Source organism: Nomascus leucogenys, chromosome 23 (genome assembly GCF_006542625.1).
Source record: "Nomascus leucogenys isolate Asia chromosome 23, Asia_NLE_v1, whole genome shotgun sequence".
Taxonomy (NCBI): Eukaryota; Metazoa; Chordata; class Mammalia; order Primates; family Hylobatidae; genus Nomascus; species Nomascus leucogenys.
Window position 1 is genome coordinate 31845310 of NC_044403.1, and position 24565 is coordinate 31869874.

The 24565-nt window shown below is 36.7% G+C and overlaps 1 protein-coding gene across 29 annotated transcripts in view; it reads right to left on the reverse strand.

Moving 5' to 3' along the window:
- WNK1 (WNK lysine deficient protein kinase 1) overlaps positions 1–24565 on the reverse strand; it is a 159154-nt gene that overhangs the window by 45968 nt on the left and 88621 nt on the right. For all 29 annotated transcript variants that reach the window (XM_003273674.4, XM_003273676.4, XM_030804357.1 and 26 more), the window contains exons 5-8: positions 8617–8705; positions 6397–6616; positions 4472–4802; positions 3539–3726 (exon numbers count right to left, since the gene is read on the reverse strand). In XM_003273674.4, the coding sequence (XP_003273722.1) occupies positions 3539–3726; positions 4472–4802; positions 6397–6616; positions 8617–8705 (828 nt within the window). The remainder of the gene's footprint in view (positions 1–3538; positions 3727–4471; positions 4803–6396; positions 6617–8616; positions 8706–24565) is intronic.

The following is a 24565-nucleotide window of genomic DNA, read 5'->3' on the forward strand; positions in this document are numbered from 1 at the left end:
AAGTGAGAACAAAAAATGTTTGGGTAATGTTTGATAAAATTTGCTTTTGATTAAGGCAATAACTTTAAAATTAATGCTTTTAAAACTAGAATATGAAAATGAAAGAATTTTATGTCAACAGGAAATAAGATATAATAAAAGGTAAATTTTATTGGACACATGCTGGTATGTGCCAAGGACATTATAGGTATTCTCTCTCATTACCTCCTTGCTTTTTATTCCCCCTTAAAGCCTTATTACAAAAAAGTTTCCTATAGGAATAACTGGTATCCTAGAAGCATAATATAACCAAGTTTAGTCCTGTTCTTTATTCAATTTTAATTAAAATTCTTGTTGCCTGGATGTATTCATTGGTAATAATTGTTCATTTGTCAGAAGTTTACAGTTACATACAGTACTGACAAAGAGGGAAGGCAGGCTGGAGCGTCGGTGCTTGCGCTGAGAGGCAGAGTGCATAGGCAGGACACTCTCCAATGCTTTAGAAAGCTTTTCGGCAAAAGTTTCCTCAGGGGCAGTCCGAAGGAGGGAAGGAGAAAGAGGTGCTGACAGCACTGGTGGTGGGGTGGAAGGAGCACTGGGAGAGATGCGGGACAGAGAGGCAACAGCAGAAAGATGGGGAACACAAACCGACATGCTACGGCCACGACGAGGCTAAACAGAAAACAAACACACACATGAAAAACACAGTACTTTGAAAACAAAATAAACAAAAGTACAATGACAACAGGGCATAGTTGCATGAAGAAATGTTCCATCCTCTCCCAATTCCACAAAGTCAGTTTTTTTTGAGAGCTATAACTCAACATAGCACATCTAACAGATCACAACTATTCACAACTATTCTATGTTGTCAGTTAAGTACAGGTTTTTTTAATGAATGATCATGATAATGATCTATTATCATGCTAAATATTCTGAAGTAACACCAAGTGTTACAAGTGTATGAATTTAAGAATGACCAACTGACTGAACGGTGCAGACAGGGAAAACAATGAATATTAGCTTGCAACTTTGGCAAACTTAAGATTCAACAAGAATGAATTCTATTAGTTTAAAGTACATTAAAAGATACAGAGAATTTTAAGATTGGATTATTTTGCAAGAGCTCTGGAAACCTCAGAAAAAGATTCTCATTTCTATTTTAGAAGACATGAGATGGAAAGTTGTTGGCTCACAGTATTTCTTATACTTGCCACTCTTTATTTGTAAAGGTAAAAAAGTCATGATCTACTAGGAAAAAGTTTAGCTTTCTAGAAGAAATTCACAACTGGATATAGGAAATATTTTGTACTTTTACAAAGTAATCAGTGGGAGAATATCTTCAATCTGAATCTCTAAAGAATAATTTAGGCCGGGCATGGTAGCTCACACCTGTAATCCCAGCACTTTGGGAGTCCGAGGCAGGTGGATCACTTGAGGTCAGGAGTTCAAGACCAGCCTAGCCAACATGGTGAAACTGTGTCTCTACTAAAAAAAATACAAAAATTAGCTGGGTGTGGTGATGGGTGCCTGTAATATTAGCTATTGGGGAGGATGAGGCAGGAGAATTGCTTGAACCCAGGAGGTGGAAGTTGCAGTGAGCCAAGATCACGCCACTGTATTCCCACCTGGGAGACAGAGTGAGATGCTGTCAAAAAAAAAAAAAAAAAAGAATAACTTAAAAAAATGTTCAGGCACAGGGTTTAATATAGCTATAAGGCAGTATGATCAATACTATAAAGGTTGTCTTGAATAAGACTGTTATTTTCCTTTTAGATGTTGTGAACTATGAAACTATGTTTTCATTTCCAACACTTGGCTGTGTAGAATGCTTTGGGTCAAATCTGTGGCCCACCAATAGCAAGTATTTAAATATCATCATATGATTATTTAGTTTCATTCCTGTTTTGATTTCTCTCCAGCCTTATTTCTTTTATTCTAATCTCTAAAATTTCACTTATAATTTGTCTATATTATTGTAAGCCACATTCCTGAAATGAGACAAGAATAGAATTAGACAAATTTTTAAATTCTCAATATTTAATAATTCTTCATAATACCTCCATAGAATATTGCCATTAAAAAGCAAGAACGTCTGCTTTTAGAGCATCAATAAATATAGCTAGATTAGTGGCTCAAATACTTAATATCTTCATGTCATTCTATTTGCTTTCTACAATAGAGACCTAATGCTCCCCCATGATGAGTACAGACAAGAGAAAATTAAAAAAAAAAAAAAGTTTTAGCAAAATCTAATTATAATAATCCAGAAAAAAATCAATTAAAGGTAGAAACTGACAAGAATTGCTGACAAGTAATATTTGTCAGAACACAGAAATATATTTTCTGTGCAGTCTTTATAAAGTTCTTCCATCCTACCCTCACTTAATTATTTTAAAGACAGAAAGTAGATTGTTCAAAAAAAAGTTAGTATATTAGTTGTTTTTTATTTGTGTTACTGTGGCCATTCATTTCGAGACCTAGCCAAAGCAGGATTAAACGGACTCTGAAACAAATGAACATCTTTTATTCCAAGCTGCAGGATAAAAAATCAGAATAAGCAGAAGTATTTTCTTAACAGAGAAAGATTTTCATTTAAAGAAGAGCAAGAATTCCACAAAGTTTAGATTAAAAGCTTTCTGAGAAGGAGGGGAAAATCTGTCTGCTTAAAGATCTCACTAAACAAGTGCTACACGGTGACAAGTTACTTATTTTCTAATACCTTTCAGAGGCAGATGACGTATTTTATTTTCCTCTGAGGTCAACAAAAGAAATGGGGTATTAGCTGATGATCTACTTTAACATTCTCTGTATGAGAAGCAAGAGTGTCTAATGTAAGACATAGGATAATTGTGTGTGTGTTTGTGTGTATACAAGCATAAAATGTTTCAGGAAATAATTTCTATAAGTTGATTCTGAAAATAAATCAGTAATAAAACAGTTACCAACTAAAGGGAAAAAGCAAAAGAACATATACTGGGGAAGGAACTTGTGTCCAACACAGACTTTAAAAGGCAGGAACACACACAGCAACTGATGATTAACTCAACGCAAGCGCTAAATTAAACAGTCATTCAAATAAAGGATTCCCTCAATCTAGAGTACTCACATGCAGCATTCTATAATGGTTTGAAGGTCTTACCTGTGTTTTGTACAATAGGGAATCTTATAGGAAATACTTAGTAATTATTTTAACAAGCTTTTGAAAAACTCTCCTTGCCCCACCCGCAAAACATCTGTATGTCTAGCTTTTGTTGCTGTGAATAGTTTCAACATCTTAAGTGCTAAAGAGAGCACTACCTTTAGTAAAAATGCAGACTAATCTAAACCTTGTACATAGTTGCTTCATGTAGGCAGTTCAGTTAATGCCCACACATTAATGTCTATATCCTACTCTACCAGGACTACTCTAACTCTATAATAAGGATTTAGAGATACAGCATTTTATATTTTCTACTTCAGACTCATACTGCTACTTGGTTTGTACAAAGAATTTTAATTTAGCAGACTATCCATTGGCTCTCACTGTAGTATTACATGCTCTTAAGCATTTACTTACCACACTTGAGGGTGGATATACCCCATGGGGCTGAGATTGTGCTTGGACAGTAGAAGGTATATGCCCTGGGACTGTGCCTGTAGAATGTGCCTGTTCATGTTGGGAACCATATGAAACTGTCTGTTGGCTGCTCACTCGAGATTCTGTGAAGACAGAGGATCCCTGACCACTGTCAACCGTCCCATCAGCTGAAGGAAAAATGAATCACCGAAAAAAAAAAAGAGAGAGAGAGAGAGACAAATCACAAAATGGAGGTTCACATTTTCTCATATTTTAGACCCATTATATTAGGGTTAACTAGTTATTCCTTGCACAGATTTGAACTAAATAAAAAATGAACTGTAGCCATATTCAGTAGATTTCTATATTTAAATGAGGAATCCATATGGCTATCACAGAATCTTATCACCTGAGGAGTAAGGGAAACAACATGGAACACTGTAAGCCTTAAATCTGACACAGCTTTCAAAGTCTTAACTATGGAGGCCAGGAGAGTCTCAGTATTAAACAAGTAATTAAATTAATAACCAGTGTTCCCATTAGTTTTTAGTCTATATACCATTCAGCTTTGCTAAAAGAGCTCAACCAGACTGATGGGTTCAATTGTAGTAGCCAAGCTTGTTTATTCTTCATTATTAATTCTATTTTATTTAAATAAATTGTGAAAAGTAGAAATCGACAAATTGAAACCTCCAAGATGTTGAAGCTTATAAAATTATTTGTATCCTAATCACACTTCCTTACCACCCCATCCTTCTATTCTCCTAGTCACAGATATAAGAATAAAGAGAAGCTAGATGACAACCATTTCAAATTTTGTATAATAGTAGGATTCATAATTCAAAACCAAAAAGCCAGTGCAAAATAACAAGACGCTAAAAAAACCAATTAGGAGAATCATTTGCCTATGTGTCCACTACCCAAGATACGTACATAACACAGATATACTGGGTTGCTGGTACTGTAGTTGTTGATGTTGATCTGCCTCAGGTTCTTCAGGTTCTACTTGTGTAGAAACTGAAGCTGAAGTGGTAGAAGCAGTAGGTATGCCGGTGCTAGCAGAAGGTAGCTGCTTGACTCCTGTCTGGGAAGCACTGGATTGTTCTACCAGCTGTTTGAGACTGCTCTCTTCCTGCTTTTTTTTTTCTTGCTCCTCCCGTACCAACTGCCGCTGCTCTCGTTTCCTCTTAATTAATGATACTCTGTCTTTGATAGCTTTAGCCATGGTCTTGTGATCACCTTCACAGACATACCCAGACTCTACCTACAGAATAAAAGGGTAAATTAAGCAGTAGTATATTGAAAGAAAACAACACCCCCCACCACCACCCCCCCCCCGCCAAAAAAAAAAGGCATTGTAAAAAAAGTAGAGAAGAGGAGGAAGAAAGAATTCTCTCAGGACTGGCCTTAACCGAACTGTAAAATCTGCATTATGCATTTCCCTACCATCTTTGTAGATACTCGAGGGGTGGGTACCACTATTTTTGCAGAAACTCGAAGGGTAGGTATACCTTCACTCCTTATAACAAACAACAAAACAATGGGGCAACTAAAACCTCAGTTCCTAAACCAAGTAAGGTACTCTGTTCTATTCACTGTATTTCCCCCTCACACGTAACCATTAACATTAACCTGTGTTGATTTTACTTTCTTTTACAAGGCAACTACTTAATCTGGTAAAACAACTGTGGTACGAATATGAAGATTTAACACTGCTCCTCCCCTCCAAAAAAGCAAAAAAAGCTCAGACAATACAAACAGCTAACAATTAAACACAAGTAACTTATACCTGATCTCTTCTCAGAGGCAACTACCACTTTTGAATGGTTCTTATAAATCCGAATAGAGATATTCTGAGTTATCTTTCCATAATAATTAGCTATTTTGGGCACTATGGCAAGCATAAATTTGGGGAAGGGTTTCCTTAGAGAAGAGTGATCTTTTAGACATACTTCAAATAATAATACATCAAAGGCTTCCTACTAATATTTGATCAGGAAAACTCTCTTCAAAGTAAAAACAATTCATTGTCCTATGTCTGTTTATAGAGTTCATCCAGATAACTGATCAAAGGCTAATGTACCAATACGTAGAAACATAACTTGTCATTCTAAATCAATGATGCTTATACAAACTGGGAGTCACTCAATCTTACAGACTTTTCAAAATGACTTTGGAATGCATTCTACTAGTTCTACCTATCTATCTCCTCTATCTATCCCTATGTATATATATATCCACATATTTTCTCAAAAATAACTTTTGGCCAGGCGAAGTGGCTCACTCACACCTGTACTCCCAGCACGTTGGGAGGCTGAGGTGGGAGGATCACTTGAGATCAGGAGTTTGAGACAAGCCTGGCCAACATGGTGAAACCCTGTCTATACTAAAAATACAAAAATTAGTCGGGTGTGATGACACGTCCCTATGGTCCCAGCTTCCTGGCAGGCTAAGGCAGAAGGATTGCTTGAGTTCAGGAGTTAAGCCTGCAGTAAGCTATGATTATCAGGCCACTGTACTCCAGCCTGGTGACAGAGGAAGACCCTGTCTCTCTCTCCCTCAAACAAACAAACAAAAATTTACTTTTAAAAAGGACTATAAAATCTAACACCCATTATAAAAGCAATACGAAGAAGGGAGTTTAAAAAAAGAAAAACACACATACACACACACACACACACACACACACACACACTGGAAAATCCCACTAATCAAAGATAACTTCCAGGGCCATCACAATTTTATGTCAATGGGATATGCCACACATGGCACTTCATCAACTGCTTTTTTGCTTAATGATAGTATTGATGTATATAAGTCTAAATCAATTTTAAAATGGCTAGTTAATGTCAATTTACCATTTCTTGAGCAACATCTTCTGGGACATCTCTCTCTAAATCAAAAGAAAACTCAATAGCTTCATTATCTTTGTATTTTCCCTTTAATTTCTTAATATCTTCAATCCGTAGCCATAATTTTATGGCTATTTTTTCTCCATCGTCTTCTTCTGCTAATTCTACCCGTACTCCTGTTTCCTCTTGGAAGAAGGCATGGTTCAAAAGGTCTTTGATGGAATATCTTCCAAACAGAGGGAAAAGAAAAGGAACAAAAATAAAACACCATTAGTTTGAAAAAATAATTTTCAAATGTGGCCAATTATTGTTATTCACAGAAGAAAAAAATGGGAAAAAATACAGGGGAAAGTTTATAACTCATTTTTACATTGCCGCATTTGAAGGGTGACTACAGAGGTTTACTCTGAAGTTATAGAACATCATAACAATCTCATTCATGAATAAGAGCTGATAGTGATAATTTTTAAATCCAATGATCTCATTAGTAATAATATACTAGTAATGGTGAGCTAACACAATTGTAACATAATTTTTAAATCCAATGATCTCATTAGTAATAGTATACTAGTAATGGTGAGCTAACGCAATTGGCTCTATTAAAGCTTCAAAATACCACATGATCATTTACATAGCATTTTATAAGTAACACAAATCTTCATATTTATGATCTTGTCTGACTAACACCCAATTCAATATCATCTCCTGATTATTAGGAAATGGAGGCTCAGAAAGGTTGAGAATCTTGCTCACAGTTACAAAAGCTGTAAATGCTGAAATAAAAACTAGAAAATAAATATTTTTGTTTCTAGTTTGGTACCTTCTACCACAGCAAGCTTTATTTACACCAATAAGTTCTCTTAATTCCTTGTTCAATAATTTGTGTACTGGGCAAGCAGAAGTCTGATTGTGAAACAATCTTAAGATAAAATGGTTTCAATATGCCAGTCATCTAATAAACTGCTCTCCATCAAGAGTTGAAACAGGCTGGGCTCAGTGGCTCACACCTGTAATCCCAGTACTTTGGGAGGCCAAGGTGGGTGGTTCACCTGAGGTCAGGAGTCCGCAACCCGCCTGGACCAATATGGTGAAACCCCGTCTCTACTAGAAATACAAAAATTAGCCGGGCGTGGTGATGTGCGTCTGTAGTCCCAGCTACTCAGGAGGCTGAGAGAGGAGAATTGCTTGAACCTGGAAGGCAGAGGTTGCAGTAAGCTGAGACTATGCCACTGTACTCCAGCCTAGGCGACAGAACACGACTGTGTCAAAAAAAAAAAAAAAAAAGAAGAGTCGAAACAAACATTCCTTTGTTTATAGTAAAAAGTTCTGAAAGAGATTTAAGTACCCAGCATATATAAAAATGAAAACTCAAACTAAATTTTTACTTAATAAAGGCTTAAAAACCATGAAGTTAAGCTCTTCTAAATAACGATGTTATAAAAAGAACGAGACGGGAGAGGTGAAAAGATGGAATTCTTTAATTTGGTTGATATATCTGATAGCTCTCATTCTTCAAGTGGTAGATTATGCTCAATTTGCAATTTATATTTGTACTAGCTGGTCTCCTTTTTCTTTTTTGGAGGATGGAAGGGGGTGGCAAAGATAGACTGTTTTTCAAAAACAGACACTGGACCTTCGCCATGCCTAACGGGTGATGAATCACCTATATGGCAGATCAGATACTTGCCACTCCTCTAAGAAAAGTCTAGTACAAATGACTAAGCCACATCTCTTTCTAACCCCTGGACGAAGTCTTCTCTTTTTACTCAAGGAATTTTGATGTTTTGCTCTTCTTCAATTCTGGCGTAAGGACAGCAAATCAGACCTGTAATAGTTGAGCTGACTTTAAAGAGCCAAAGTTTTACATCACCATTTAGAATTCAATGGTAAAGGACTAAGAAAATATTTCCTGTGTTAGATATTAAACTCTTTCTTGAGTTTTATAAATCATGCTGATGTTTTAAGTAAGCAGTTCTCATGGATTGTAGCTATGATTACGGTGGTTCTGGTTTACTGAAACTCTACCAAACCATATTTTTACAGTGTTCTAGTATATCAAATCTGAATAACCACAATGAACAAAACCCTACCTTTAAAAATGTTACAGGCACAAATAGAGAAACCAATCACAAATATTAAATACACCGTAGAATGAGTGTTGTACTCAAAGCACATTACTTTTTAGGTTTTGTTCAAGTATCACCCAGATCAAAAGAGGCAACTTACCTTTCATCTTTGTTTTGTCGTATGCATCCTTCAATAATTTCCTTCACTTCAGGAATTGCTACTTTGTCAAAACTGGCTGGCTTCACCCCCTGAAAACCATAAACAGAAATACATTAATAAAAGCAGGGCCTTTGAACTTTTTAAAATTTCCAATTAAGGTTCTTTTAGGTTCCTTTCTTACTATCCTGGCTTTTTTTCTGACTCGCCTGCAGGAGTTGGTCCATGCAGTGTCACAGTTGGGTAGTGGCAATTTAGCTCTTCACAAGAAAACATGGAACAGTGACAGTGGGGTCACTTACTTCTGTATGTGACAACGAAAAAATTTAGGCAGATGTTAATATCTTCTGCTGTGTTTCAAGTAAAGGAATTTATTGCCTGAAAAAGAAAGCTAAATGTTCTAATTGGTTAGAAGATCTTTTGTTCAACCTTGTTCCCTAAACACATCAATCAATACAGCATTTAACTATTTTGAACACTGAACCCATGTGTGGGCATGAATTCACATGCTTAGTTTGGCAGGCATTATATTATTATAGTAATCTTTAACAAACTCAAAGGAGTTGAGGATTTATATTGTTTTGATATGATAACTGAAGAGCAAATTGTCCTGCACAAATAAAATACAATGAAAAGTAATATATTGGACCCATACAAAAGACAAGCTCTGCAATTAATCTCAGAAGAAAACTCATTACCACTATTACATGTGATACTACATAGTAGTCATCACAGTAATAGTTTAGAATCTTTATAAAGTATAAATAAATTTTTTTTTTCCCTCAAGATGGAGTCTTGCTCTGTTGCCCAGTATGGAGTGCAGTGGTGTGACCTTGGCTCACTACAACCTCTGCCTTCTGGGTTCACACGATTCTCCTGCCTCAGCCTCCTGAGTAGCCAGGAGTACAGGTATACGCCACCATGCCCAGCTAATTTTTGTATTTTTAGTACAGATGGGATGGGGGTTTCTCCATGTTGGCCAGGCTGGTCTCGAACACCTGACCTCAGGTGATCAGCCCTCCTCAGCCTCCCAAAGTGCCAGGATTACAGGCGTGAGCCACCATACCCAGCCAATAAATTCTTTAAAAATAAATTTTCAGGTTGGGCGCCGAGGCTTACACCTGTAATCCCAGCACTTTGGGGAGGCTGAGGTGGGCAGATCACGAGGTCAAGAGATCGAGACCATCCTGGCCAACATGGTGAAACCCCGTCTCTACTAAAAATACAAAAATTAGATGGGCGTGGTGGTACATGACTGTAATCCCAGCTACTCGGGAGGCTGAGGCAGGAGAATCTCTTGAACCCGGGAGGCAGAGGTTGCAGTGAGCTGAGATCGAGCCACTGCACTCCAGCCTGGTGACAGAGCAAGACTCCATCTTTAAAAAAAAACGAAAACAAAAACAAAAACAGCAATATGTGGAAAATATACATAAGATGTAAGAACAAAATGCTACTGTCTAAGAGGTAGGGTGAAAGAGAAAAAGATCTCATCTATTTCAACCTCATCTAAGTCACCACACAGATCGAGAGTTGAAGCACTGATATGCTGTTCAAGTGGCACTGTAAGTCAGCAGACACATAAAACAAAGGGAATGGAGTTGGGGTAGGGTGGTCAGAAAAGTTAAGTTATTAAATATACATAAATTCTGATTATAGTCTCAGTGACAGATATAGTAGAACAAAGTTAGTGACTAATAAATCACAGAAATGCATGTAATCTCGCGCAGATCTAAATGAAATAAATGAAATACATAAAATGATTAGCTCTAAAGTCCTTTAAGTACAAGAGTTATATCCAAAGCTGGATAATGCTCAATTACTCATTGTATTATTCCGAAGACCCAATTTGGAGAATTCTACTCCCAGGGCTAACTTTTCACAGCAAGGAACTGTGTAGTAGGGCTGACCCTAAAGTTAAATTCATGTATTTAAAAGCTTCATTTATGAGAATGACTACAAAGATCACTATCTGTATTTTCCTCAATCTTATTTTTCCAACTCCATCTAAGTTTTTCCCAGCTTGTTTTTATCTTCATATAATTCTAGTGAAAACAAAATAATGCTGCTGAAGCAAAAGGCTGCTTTAATTGAGCAAGCTGGTATTTCAAACTTAAGACTTATGCAAATAGGAAATGCAAAAAAAAATGAATGCCACACACTAAAAGTTCTCTGACAGTAGAAAAGCTGAGTACAGTTGACCCTCTTTATTCATGGTTTCCACGTCTGTGGATTCAACAAACTGTATATTGAAAATTCAAAAGAGAAAACTGTATCTGTACTGAACACACACAGGCTTTTCCCTGTCACTATTATCTAAACAATACAGTATAACAACTGCTTACATAGCACTCACAGTGTATTAGTTTTGCAAATAATTTTTACATGTAAATACTATGGGTCATTTTATATTTCTGGAACTTGAGCGTCTTCAAATTTTGGTATCCACAGGAATGTGGGGTCCTGGAACCAATTCCCCAGACAGGGAGGAACAACTGTATTTTGGTTTACATTTGGTTTTAGTTTTCTACAATAAACAAATAAAAACTGCATAAACTTTTTTTTTGTAAAGGTAAGTTCTTGGCCAGGCATTGTGGCTCACACCTATAATCCCAGCACTTTGGGAGGCCGAGGCAGGTGCATCACCTGAGGTCAGGAGTTCAAGACAGCCTGGCCAACATGGTGAAACCCCACCTCTACAAAAATCAGCTGGGCATGATTGCGGGTGCCTGTAATCCCAGCTACTTGGGAGGCTGAGGCAGGAGAATTGCTTGAACCCAGGAGGCAGAGGTTGCAGTGAGCCCAGATAGCGCCACTGCACTCCAGCCTGGGTGACTGAGCAAACCTCTGTCTCAAAAAAAAAAAAAAAAAAAAAAGATAAGTTCTTGCTCTGTTGCCCAGGCTGGAGTGTAGTGGTGGGATTGTGGTTTACTGCAGCCTCAAACTCCTCCTGCCTCAGCCTCCCAAGTAGCTGGGACTACAGGTGTGTGCCATCATGCCCAGCTAATTTTTTGTCTTTTTGGAGAAACAAAGTCTTGCTATGTTGCCCAGGCTAATCTTGAACTGCTGGGCTCAACCAATCCTTCCACCTTGGTCTCCCAAAGTGCTGGGATTACTGGTGTGAGCTAACACAATTGGCCCTTCTGATTATTTTGATAGCATTTTAAAAGTCTAGGGCCAGGTGTGGTGGCTCAAACCTGTAGTCCCAGCACTTTGGGAGGCCAAGGCAGGAGGATCGTTTGAGCCCAGCTGTTTGAGACCAGCATGGGCACAAAGCAAGACCCTGTCTCTCCAAAGAGACAAAAAACTAGTGGGGTGTGGTGGCACATATGCCTGTAGTCCACCTACTCAGGAGGCTGGGCCAGAGGATCATTTGAGCCCGGAAGGTAAAGGCTGCAGTGAGCCATGATCGTGCCACTGCACTCTAGCCTAGGTGACACAGTGAGACCTTGTCTCAAAAAAAAAAGTTCCTTCTTCAATAAGCACATACATTTCAGGGGAATGTATGTAGCCTACTGGCAATAAAACTATGTATTAATTTAACAAAGCAAATGTATACTAATCCTTGTGTTTTAATCTAGCATAGGCACACTGAAAGGACAAAAACATTTAACAATAAAAGACATTCAGTGTGAACTGGACAAGCAGAAGTAGTTCTGAGCTTCAGGTTTCCCGTCTGTCTAGCAAATAATGATAACACCTGTCCAACTCGTCTATCTAAATTTACAACAACTGAATTCAAATGTCGTATTTGGGTTCGAAGCTCTTTGAAGTATTAAGTTTGCTGACCCAAGGCTAACTCTGAGTATAAAGGCAATCACCAAAGATAATAAAGGAAGGAAAATCTTCTCTTGAACCTGCTTTCATCCTTGATTATCCTTAATAATAATCCTCTTGTTAATCCTATCCCTGCAAACATATATGAATTCATGACTTTACAAATAGGAATACTTACTGAGCAAAAGATATTAAGATACAGCAAAACCAATAACTGTACATAATACAACCTTAAATTTAGTAGGTTATGCTGCTTTTTCAACCTATAGCCAAGAGTTTTGTATAGAAAATTCCATACCAATGCTATACCACATATTTAGATACTACTACCGCCTTAAAAAATGTACCATAGGTGCCAAGTTAGCCAATGAAACTGAGACACACCTTACCAGTCCAGTAGCTGGTATTAAAAGATTAAGACTGCTTAATGCTACCCACTTAAATAATGAAAAATGTAACAAGGAATTTTACCAGTCAGCAACCATCAATAAGCCAGGATTATTAAAATACCGAGCAGAGGTATTCTGAATCATTTAAGAAGCAAGCATATACAGGTATTGTATACTAAAAGTAAATGTGTACATGGAATGATTATGAAACCTCACTGATCCTAAAAGTGACCCACAGAAAAGTCATCTGGGACATGTAATAGAAAGCTGTTTAAAATAAATACAAAATTGCAGTTTTTAAAATATACTCACAGGTTTTTTGTTCTTAAGACATGAGAACTCAATGTAATTTTTATAACTGATAATTTTTGAAAGGTGAACTAGATTATTCTAAAACACGATTTTAAGCACCAGACAGAACAAAGTAATGATAACAAGATGTTTTCATGATAAAAGAAGAAAAAAGAACTAAGCTAGATAAATTGGGTTACTATCTTACACAGAACAAAACTAGAGTTTGTTAAGGACATACAGCCCTCTCATTCCACTCCTCCAGAGCCAACAACTCACTGGCTCTATAGATATTTTTCTCTTACTTTTCTAATTCACAAGAGTTATCTTTAGGCAGTAGTGTCATATGCTTTTTGACATCGGACAGTAGCTTATTTTTCTTCATTAATTGTAAGTATTTCTTGAGTATCTACTGTACACTCATTACAAAACACAAAGGCCACTTCTGCACAATTTTAAATGGGGTACAAAAAAATGAACCGTAACTCTATAATAGCACATTGAGAGTCTGATGTACGACAAATGTTTATCAAATTTTATGTTGCGTTATTTGAACTAAAAAAAAACCCACAAAAATATATGCACACTTTATAGGCTGACTTCTCATTTGAATTCTATATACTATGTTTTGTCAACTAATCTGCTAGAAAAATAAAAGCGAGTCATAATACGGAATTCTCTGACTCAATCTTTCAGATCCTAAAAATTGCCAGCACTTGCTTCTTAAAAGCTTATGCTTCAAATGTGGTAAGGTAACATTAACATTAACTCTTAAGGTAAACTTTTCCCTAACCATTCAGAATTAACAAAAACCTACCCCCTCCTCACATAGAATACACTATAAATTCACTAAATTACAGAACTCTAAATATTTTTTAAACATTCTCAAGTTAACAATTTCAATACTTTAACTGAAAGTTAACAATTTCAATATTTTAATGGAAACTTTCTACCAATATCACCAAAAAGGCTACAATATAAACTGTTATATATACTGGAAATTCTTACCTACCTCATTTACACAATCCTTTTGAGGGCAGCAGCAGCAATGAGAATTTATGATGACAAATACTGAGCAAAAATCTTTCTTTGTAATATCCATCAGAAAAGGCAAAACAGATTTCTTATTGGAGGAAAATGAAGGAAAAAATGTCTCTGATGTACATTAGCCCACAGCATAAGGAAGGCAGACATCAAAGTCAGATTGAAACACAGTTTCTTGTTTAACACTAGCCATGCTTCTCCAACTCTCAGACATGAATTTGCTCTACTCAGCCAACAACAGATTTATTCTAGATGGACAAAACCGCATGCCCAACAGCAGGAAAACTATTCTGTTAATATTCCTTCTGCTTCTCTGCCAACAGGAATAGATCCCTGGACAAGCAAAATGAGATTTTTACTTGCTCAATGCTCCACCTACTTTGTGCACAGGTTCTATCTCCTTGACCTATCAAAACCTTTCTTGGATGCTTAACTCTATGTACACTAGAAACCCATTTACCAAAAACACTCCCTTCCTCCAATCATTTTGAAAGTGTACTTTAAAAGAAAAAGGGGATTGAGTTCAATGAACAAAGTGTAAACTCAGAATATGTAGCCAAATGAACACTGGACAAGGAATCACAATACTGGGGCTGGGTTCTCAGTTCAATCCATCATATACTATGTTTGCATGAGCTGGACCATATCCCTTAAATTCGTTTTTAAAGTGGAGATAATAGTTCCTCTGTTCACCTAATTTAAAAGGCAGTGATATTAAGGTAGACTGCTTTACTGCTCTTTCACAGTACATTTTTAAAAAATCAACAGTATTACTACAAGGCTACCGTAACCAAAACAGGATGGTACTGGTACCAAAACAGAGATACAGACCAATGGAACAGAACAGAGCCCTCAGAAATAATGCCGCATATCTACAACCATCTGATCTTTGACAAACCTGACAAAAACAAGAAATGGGGAAAGGATTCCCTATTTAATAAATGGTACTGGGAAAACTGGCTAGCCATATGTAGAAAGCTCAAACTGGATCCCTTCCTTACATCTTATACAAAAATTAATTCAGGATGGATTAAAGACTTGCATGTTAGACCTAAAACCATAAAAACCCTAGAAGAAAACCTAGGCAATACCATTCAGGACATAGGCATGGGCAAGGACTTCATGTCTAAAACACCAAAAGCAGTGGCAACAAAAGCCAAAATAGACAAATGGGATCTAATTAAACTAAAGAGCTTCTGCACAGCAAAAGAAACTACCATCAGAGTGAACAGGCAACCTACAGAATGGGAGAAAATTTTTGCAATCTACTCATCTGACAAACGGCTAATATCCAGAACCTACAATGAACTCAAACAAATATACAAGAAAAAATCAAACAACCCCATCAAAAAGTGGGCAAAGGTTATGAACAGACACTTCTCAAAAGAAGACATTTATGCAGCCAAAAGACACATAAAAAATGCTCATCATCACTGGCCATCAGAGAAATGCAAATCAAAACCACAACGAGATACCATAATCTCACACCAGTTAGAATGGCCATCATTAAAAAGTCAGGAAACAACAGGTGCTGGAGAGGATGTGGAGAAATAGGAACACTTTTACACTGTTGGTGGGACTGTAAACTAGTTCAACCATTGTGGAAGTCAGTGTGGCGATTCCTCAGGGATCTAGAATTAGAAATACCATTTGACCCAGCCATCCCATTACTGGGTAAATACCCAAAGGATTATAAATCATGCTGCTATAAAGACACATGCACATGTATGTTTATTGCGGCACTATTCACAATAGCGAAGACTTGGAACCAATCTAAATGTCCAACAATGACAGACTGGATTAAGAAAATGTGGCACATATACACCATGGAATACTATGCAGCCATAAAAAATGATGAGTTCATGTCCTTTGTAGGGACATGGATGAAGCCGGAAACCATCATTTCTCAGTAAACTATCACAAGGACAAAAAACCAAACACCACATGTTCTCACTCATAGGTGGGAATTGAACAATGAGAACACATAGACACAGGAAGGGGAACATCACACTCCAGGGCCTGTTGTAGGGTAGAGGGAGGGGGGAGGGACAGCATTAGGAGATATACCTAATGTTAAATGACGAGTTAATGCGTGCAGCACACCAACATGGCACATGGATACATATGTAACTAACCTGCATGTTGTGCACATGTACCCTAAAACTTAAAGTATAATAATAATTAAAAAAATCAACAGTATTTATGTACACAAGTGGTACAAATTTTTTGCCTCTTCTTCTCCCTCCTATGAAAGGCTCAAAATTAAGACATTCCATTTGCCAGGAAGATCTCACAGACCCAAATAAAAACTACTTTAATTTTAGTCATTAAGGGAAAGTTTTTCTTCAGGGCATTAACAAAGATTGTAGAAACAGCATTGCTCATTGCTTTGTTTTAATGGGTAACAGATTAAAGTCCTCTCTCCCTTGTAATTTTGTAAGCTTGAATCCTGATCAAGACAGTGAATGCTAAGGCTTCAATTACCAACAGCAGCATAAGATAATGGCTTGGAAGCTGTTTGGAAGTAATATATCTGAAGGTTAGAAATGCTACTAATTCTAAGAAGCTATCTCAAAGCAACTACCACTAATCTCTGGCTCAACACAATTTGTTACTACTAAGTAGTCTAGGATGTCAGGTATTGCTCAGAAATGCAGCAATGTGTGCTGCAAAAGTACAGCCTACCTCTAACTTAACTGTGTGAGCAAGCCTGTGTAGGACCATGCTTGGCTAAATGAAAGAGCTAGAAAACAAGTGCCACGTGTCCTGCTTCAAAGGTCCATCAGATATAAAGATGTGGGTAGTTTTAAAACTCTATTAGGCAAATAAACAAAACTGAGGGGGCTTTTGGGGGCTTGAGGAGACAAAGGTATGATGTAGGCACAAATATCTAGACTCTATAAAGAGCGACCTTTTCTATAAATCAAAATAAGAGTTTTCAATATATACAACAAAAATACCATTCACAAATAGATAACAGTTTACATATCTAAACTAATTCCTCTTTCCCTCAAAGTCAGTGCCTTTCTCTGGATTTTCCCTATTTCTTTCAATCATGTCATTATTTCCATAGTCCAGAGAAGAAACCTTAGTCATCGTTGGATGCTTCTTCCCCCACAATATTTAAGTACTACTATTATTCTCTACGGGCTCTTAACACAAAGATAAAGTTAAAAACAACTGGGAAATGGTTTTGTGACTAGTATTCTTACTCTTCTCCAACAGCCAAAGATCTCTGACCAAGCAAAAAAAAAAAAGGTTTTTACTGGCTTCTTTGCTGCCTCTCAAGTCATTGTTTTTTTATTACAAAAGTAACCATGAAAGTTCTGATATCTAATACCTCATCTCTTTAAGCCTAGACAATTTAAGATGGGCCTCATATTTCCATTCTCTTGATCTCCAATTTGTCTTTTACATTGTGGCTAGCTCCAACCATCTGACTCCATTTAAGCATCTGACATTTAACCATTTCCAATCATCTGGTATCATTTAACTCAATCACACTGCTCAAAAATGGTTAATAGTTCTCCACACCTACTAAATGATCACAGGATCACAGATCTAGAATGAACCAGATTAAGAGTCCTTCCTTGTTCAAATGACAGAAATGTTAATTCTATGTCAAAGTTAGAATTAATCCATTAGGCAGCCAGGTGTGGTGGCTCACGCCTGTAATCCCAACACTTTGGGGGGCCAAAGCAGGCGGATTCCGAGGAGGTCAAGAAAGACCATCCTAGCCAACATGGTGAAACCCCGTCTCTACTAAAAATACAAAAATTAGCTGGGCATGTTGGCACATGCCTGTAGTCCCAGCTACTCGGGAGGCTGAGTCAGGAGTATCACTTGAACCTGGGAGGCGGAGGTTGCAGTGAGCCAAGATCATGCCACTGCACTCCAGCCCGACGACAGAGTGAGACTATATCTCAAAAAAAAAAAAAGAGAGAGAGAGAGAATTAATCCATTAATTCAACTAGTTGACTATGGAGTGTCTCATCTAGTCTAACAGCTATCAGGCAATCTGCTAGATACACTGCACCACCTTCAGCACCTAGAAGATAAATAAAATCTATATTCTAGTTAAGTACGGGCTGAATCAATGGTAAAACAAAAACTAGAATCCAGATTTTCCAGCGTCTAGTTTAATGTTATTTCTAGTCCATGTTATTGTGCTTTTAAAGGTGGTGTGAAAATCATTATCTAACTTCCACCCACATCTTTACTCAATCTCCCCAAAGTAAGTTCAGTCAAACTGGTTACTTGTTCACTGAATACTTTAGTGAACACTTCTACCAACAAGAATACTTTTCCTATTCTGCCCCCTTTTTTCAGTCAACTGAGTCTTATGCTTCTTTCAAGGTATATCTCAAATCATATATACATACAATCCATTAGAGAAAGTAGCAATTACAAAGTATCTATATGAATCCTTTAGCATTTAGGTTATTTACAGTATATCAGAAAACTCAGTACTGCTGTATTTAAATATGGAAAACAATCTTTCTATATCCTTTGTTTTTATTCTGTAGTCTACTGCTTGTGAATTACAGATCAATATTCAGGATAGGTAAGTAAGGTCAGCTTTTTCGAGGAATTCTGAAATAATGATTTAATAATTATTATTTAGTACCTAAAACACTGGGAATGCTACCACCTTTAATCTTAATCAAATCACAGTAGAATAATGAAATGCTTCTGAAAATCATGCAAAATGCTCCTAAGATATAGCCCCTCAATACTGGAACTTTTCTTTTACATTTATAACCTAAATTTGCTGGATGGACATAGAAACAAAATTTACTAAGGAACCAGTTCAGCTAATTCCAATAGATTTTCACTGATAGCACAACAAATTCTAGCTACTAAAGAAATAAATACAAAGTTTCCTTCAACTTTTCAAACACCATCTAATCAGGAATCAGTCTCACTTGTTTCAGTAAAAAAGTAGGGTGAACTGCAATCTGTTATATAAAAACTAAAAGGAATTTTACCCTAATGGCTTTGGTTCTGTTTTTTCCCAGACAAAATGTTCAAACCTTGCAATCCAAAAGCTAATGGAATCAGTGACAAAGTCAAATTACACAAACAAAGTAATTAAAAATCCCCATTATTTCTAACTTGGTTGTTATAGGGCTGGATTCAGCCAGATTCTTACAGTTATGAACCATTAGTTTACAGGAATTTGAACATACCTTATGATCCCATTGGAAAACAAGCCTCTTCGAACTCCCTACCAAATCAAGCTAGCTCTATCAAAGAAATTAACTTACTCATGATTCCCCAAGGCTTGTTACTCTCTGAATACAAGAAAGCTTGTGTACTGCTCCAGTTCAAATGTACTATCCTTCATATAAAAAGTTGATGTCATTGCTTGCTACACTTTTTATTATTTTAAGAGCACATCAAAGTTGTGCTAAATATATTCCTAATTTTACTTGGATCTTCTCATTATCAGTGGCATAGATTTTCATGATAACTGGGTCAAGACAACAAGTATAGCATACAATTAAGAAGTTTTTCTCTGTTAAACAGGGGGAATGAACCTTTACTCAGAGCTCAAAACTGCAGTACCAGACTTTTGCTACTCACATCTCCTAAACTTTTTACCCTCAGTTTTCCTTGCGGTCTAGAAAACAGGTTAAAAACAAAACAAAAAAGAGGTAAAGGAAAATAATGTTAATGTTTGTATTAGTATCGTGTTAACAGAGCCTTGATTTCTGACTACTATTATTTCTCCTGCATGTCCTTAGGCAAAAATGCTTAAACTCTCAGTCTATTTTCTTACCTGTGAAATGAAGACATTATCTACTTATCATGATGTGAAAGATTAAAACAGTACATGTAAAGCACTTTGCAAGGTGATCGACAAGATTACAAATAAATGTTAGCCCGTTCTCTCGTTTAAAGCTTGATTTTATGTGACACTTATGAAGCACTTTTAAATTAATGCAATCTCCTGAATGTCACTGGTTAACATAAAAAGAGACACCTTATTTCACTACTAAATATGTATTAATAATAATGATGTTGATGATAATGGTGATACCTATTACGTACTGATTGATAACTGTATGCCAGGCACTTTGCCTTTCTCATTTAATCTTCACAAATACTTTAGGCTCAGAGAAGTAAATAATTTGCTCAAGGTCTCACAGCTAGGCAATGACATTACTGGAATTTGAAAGGAAACAGATTCAACTCCAGAGCCTATTTCTTCCACCTAAAAAGGCAATCCTGAGCTGTTAAATACAAACTCTTCTTTGAATCCTTTTTCTAAGTTAGTACTAAATCTACAGAAGGGGGAGAGTGGTTTACTGGTTACTAATAGCCAGAGTATACACAATAGACCTGGGATGAAAACCAGAAATCTAGAGTGGCTGGGGTCTGTGGGTGTGTTTGTATCAGGAAGCCCTAGGATCTCTTCCAATGGATAACCACGCATGTTTCTTTAATAAGTATGCAATAGTTAAGCAGACTGACGCTAACATATTTTAAAATTAAATTTACTAACTAAAAATTTAAATCACAAGCTGACTTAAGAGAAGGTACAGTATTTCAAGGCCTATTTCAACAAAGAATCATGATTGCTTAATTATATAAATTATATTATCTAAGAACTTATTTAAACCCTCCACATTTATCTCAGCACCCAAAACATAAGAAAACTTTCAGAAAAGTAACAAAGACCACAGCCCTTTTTATTCTTTCCTAGAAGCCAGAAGATGGGAATGGAGATTGGTAAAATCTAGACAGTATTTCCTAGGCAAGAAGTATGGTAATGGACAGTGCAGAATTAGGAACAACTAAATTTTCATAGCTTAGAGGAAAAATAAAGCACAAATGTATGCCACCTGCGGCATCCTTAGAAACTAAGGAATCTAGCACAGTTCCAATTGACTTACTCTTCAAGTTTTTTATTTCACATTTTCTACAGCTTGATTTACTGGTTTTCCTTTTTAAAAAGCAACAACCAGGCCTGGCGTGGTCGTTCATGCCTGTAATCCCAGAACTTTGGGAGGCCAGGGCTGGTGGATTGCTTGAGGTCAGGAGTTCGAGACCAGCCTGGCCAACGTGGTGAAACCCCCATTTCTACCGGAAAATACATGTTAGCCGGCTGTGGTGGCACATGCCTGTTGTCCCTCCCAGTTACTTGGGAGGCTGAAGCAGAAGAATCACTTGAACCCAGGAGGCATAGGTTGCAGGGAGCCAAGATCGCACCACTGCACTCCAGGCTGGGTGACACAGCAAGACCGCGTCTCAAAAAAAAAAAAAATAAAATAAAGAAAAATTTTAAAAAGCAACAACCAAAAAGGCAGAAAAAATGCAAAATTGCACATAAATGCCATAATAATATAATTCGTAAGTCAAATTGGTTACTTATAATGCTACTTAAAAGTTTACATGAATGACTGAACAATAGTTTATTTAAATAATATTTTGGCATTATACTATATAGCCTACTTTTTATTTAATTAACCAAATAAAGGTACATGGAACTGAAAAAGACCTTAAGGGATTACTGACCCAGCTTATACTTCTCAAACTTTAATGTACATATGAATCACCCTTGGACTATGTAAAATGCAGATTTTAATTTAATAGGCCTGGAATGGGGCCAAAATTTTACATTAAATACAAGCACCCTGAGATGCTGATTCTGTTGGTCTGAGGACTGCACTTTGCATGGTTTGCTAAAATTGTGGTTCTCAAAGGTGTGGTTTAAAGACCCTTCAGGGTCCTCAATATCCTTTCTTGTGGCCTATAAAGTATTTCCTTTTGCAACTACATATCTGCATGAGGTCAGATTTTCTTCATATACTTCAACCCAAACAACATATTGTAAGACTGAATAGAAAAGCAGATATGAGAATTTAGCAATCTTCTTTTAGACTAGACATTAGATTTGCAAAAATGTGGAAATGCCCCTCTTCTCAATAAGTTTTTAAAATTTGTTTTGGAAAATAGTTATTTGTCATAAAAATGTTATTGATGCCAACATATACAGGGCTTATGTTATTTATCATTTTTAAATGCTTTTGAAAATTCTATTTTAATTTATAATATGGTAAAGTAGATAGAACACAAGTAAATAAAATCTCTTTGGGGTCCTCAATAACTTTTAAGAGTGTAAAGGATTACTGATACCATGCTGAACTAATCACTGAAGCCTGGGCCGGGCGTGGTCGCTCACACCTATAATCCCAGCACTTTGGGAGGCCGAGGCGGGTGGATCACTTGACCTCAGGAGTTCCAGAACAGCCTGGCTAACATGGTAAAACCCCCGTTTTAACTAAAAATACAAAAATTAGTCAGGCATGGTGGCAGGTGCCTGTAATCCCAGCTACTTGGGAGGCTGAGGCAGAAGAATTGCTTGAATCCAGGAGGCAGAGGTTGCAGTGAGCTGGGATCACGCCACTGCATTCCAACCTGGGCGACAGAGAGAGACTCCGTCTCCAAAATTAAATAAATAAATAAATAAATAAATAAATAAATAAATAAATAAATAAATAAAATCACTTGAGTCTGTTAGCTGTCTTGATCCCTTCTCAAAAATTCTCAGATGACAGAATCGCAAACCTTTACCACCAGGGCCTCTGCAATATTATACAATGTTGCCAAGTTCATTATGTTCAATTACAGTTTCTCTTCCTTCTTATGTAACCTCCTGAAGATCAAGAAAACAGTTGTTGAGCATCTCCCTCTTCGAGTAACGCATATAAGCCCCTTCCCTCAAGAAATTCAAAGGAACAAGTTTTACAAATTGACAATGATGGGTCTTGACAAAAAAGGACTCCTAACATTAGAAAAACTGTCTTGAAACATTTTAGGGACTACCAAGTGAAATTACAATTTGGTCTGCCCTATGAAGTCTCAGGGAAGAAAGAACAAAGTGAGAGTAATTATAGGGTAAATATTATGGGGAAATACCTAAAAAAATAAAATTAAATTAAAATAAAATAAAATAAAATACAAACCTAGCCCCATAATGGAAAGAGTTAAGCTAGTTGTTCAGAAATTACAGCTGAGATTTGAGAACCCACAGAAGAGCCTTTCTAGTCCTGGGATAGCCTTTCTACCTATTATTGTTTTCTGCTTTATTTGCACAAAATAGTTTTTCCTATTCTATTAGGTTCGTGCAAAGTAATTGTGTTTTTTGCTATTAATATAAAATATACTGCTTTTATAGGTACATAAGTTTCTACTTGCTGCTATTCAACTTCATCTTAGTAGGATAATTCTGAAGGTCACCTCAAATTTCACTTCTCTTTCATAGAGTAAATACAACTCTCCCAAATTTACATAATGTCTGATTTTGACTATATTTGACATTCCTTTGAATCACTTATTCTTCAAAATATTAATGAGTGCCTATGGTGTGCTGTGCACAATGAATACAAACAACAATATAATAAACCTAGCTCTAGGACAATACCTTTTAAGACACTATATATTTCCTTCTTCATGTATGCTATAGTCTGAATGTTTGTGTCCCCCTAAAATTTTTATGTTGAAATCTAATGTCCAATAAGATAGTATTAAGAGGTGAAGGTTTTTGGGAGGTGATCAGGTCATGAGAGCACATCAGGTCATGAGGGCAGAACTGTGAAATGGATTACTGCCCTTATGAGTCCTGAGGGAGCTTTTTGACTCTTTCACCAGTGAAAATGACATGAGAAAGTCCGGTCTATGAGTAACAGAACCTCACTAGACACCAAATCTGATGGCACCTGATCTTGGGCTTTCCAGCCTTCAGAACTGTGAGAAATAAATGGGTGTTGTTTATATACCACCTAGTTTATGGCATTTTTCATATAGCAGCCCAAATGGACTAAAACATTGCTCTCAATCTCTCTCCAGATTAAGAGGCAGCTATAGAGTCAAGCAGTTTAACACTGAGAAAAAGAGGAAGAAACTAAAGAACTAAACGGAAATAAAACTCGCTGAATAGAACAAAATGTAGTATATATATGCAATGGAATATTATTTAACTATTAAAAAGTACTGATACATGCTACCACGTGGATGTACCTTGCAGACATTTTGCTAAGTGAAAGAAGCCAGACACAAAATGCCACTTATTGTATAATTCCATTTACATGAAATACCTAGAATAGGAAAATCAAATCCAGAGACAGAAGGCAGATTAGTGTTGCTAGGGGATGGGTTGGAGAGGAGAATGGGAAATGACTGCTAACTGGTATAGGGCTTTATTTTGGGGATGATGGGAAGGTTCTGGAATTAGTAGTGATAACTGCATTAACATTGTGGATATACTAAAAACCAGTGAACTGTATACTTAAAAATGGTCAAAATGGTTAATTTTATGATATATGAATTTTGCCTCCGTTTAATAAAAAACAAAAGCTGCTGAACAACTGAAAATAGGTTAAACACTATACTGAGAATACAGAGTGACACCAGTCTTTCCAGGTTCTGTTAAACTTACTATCAAAGAC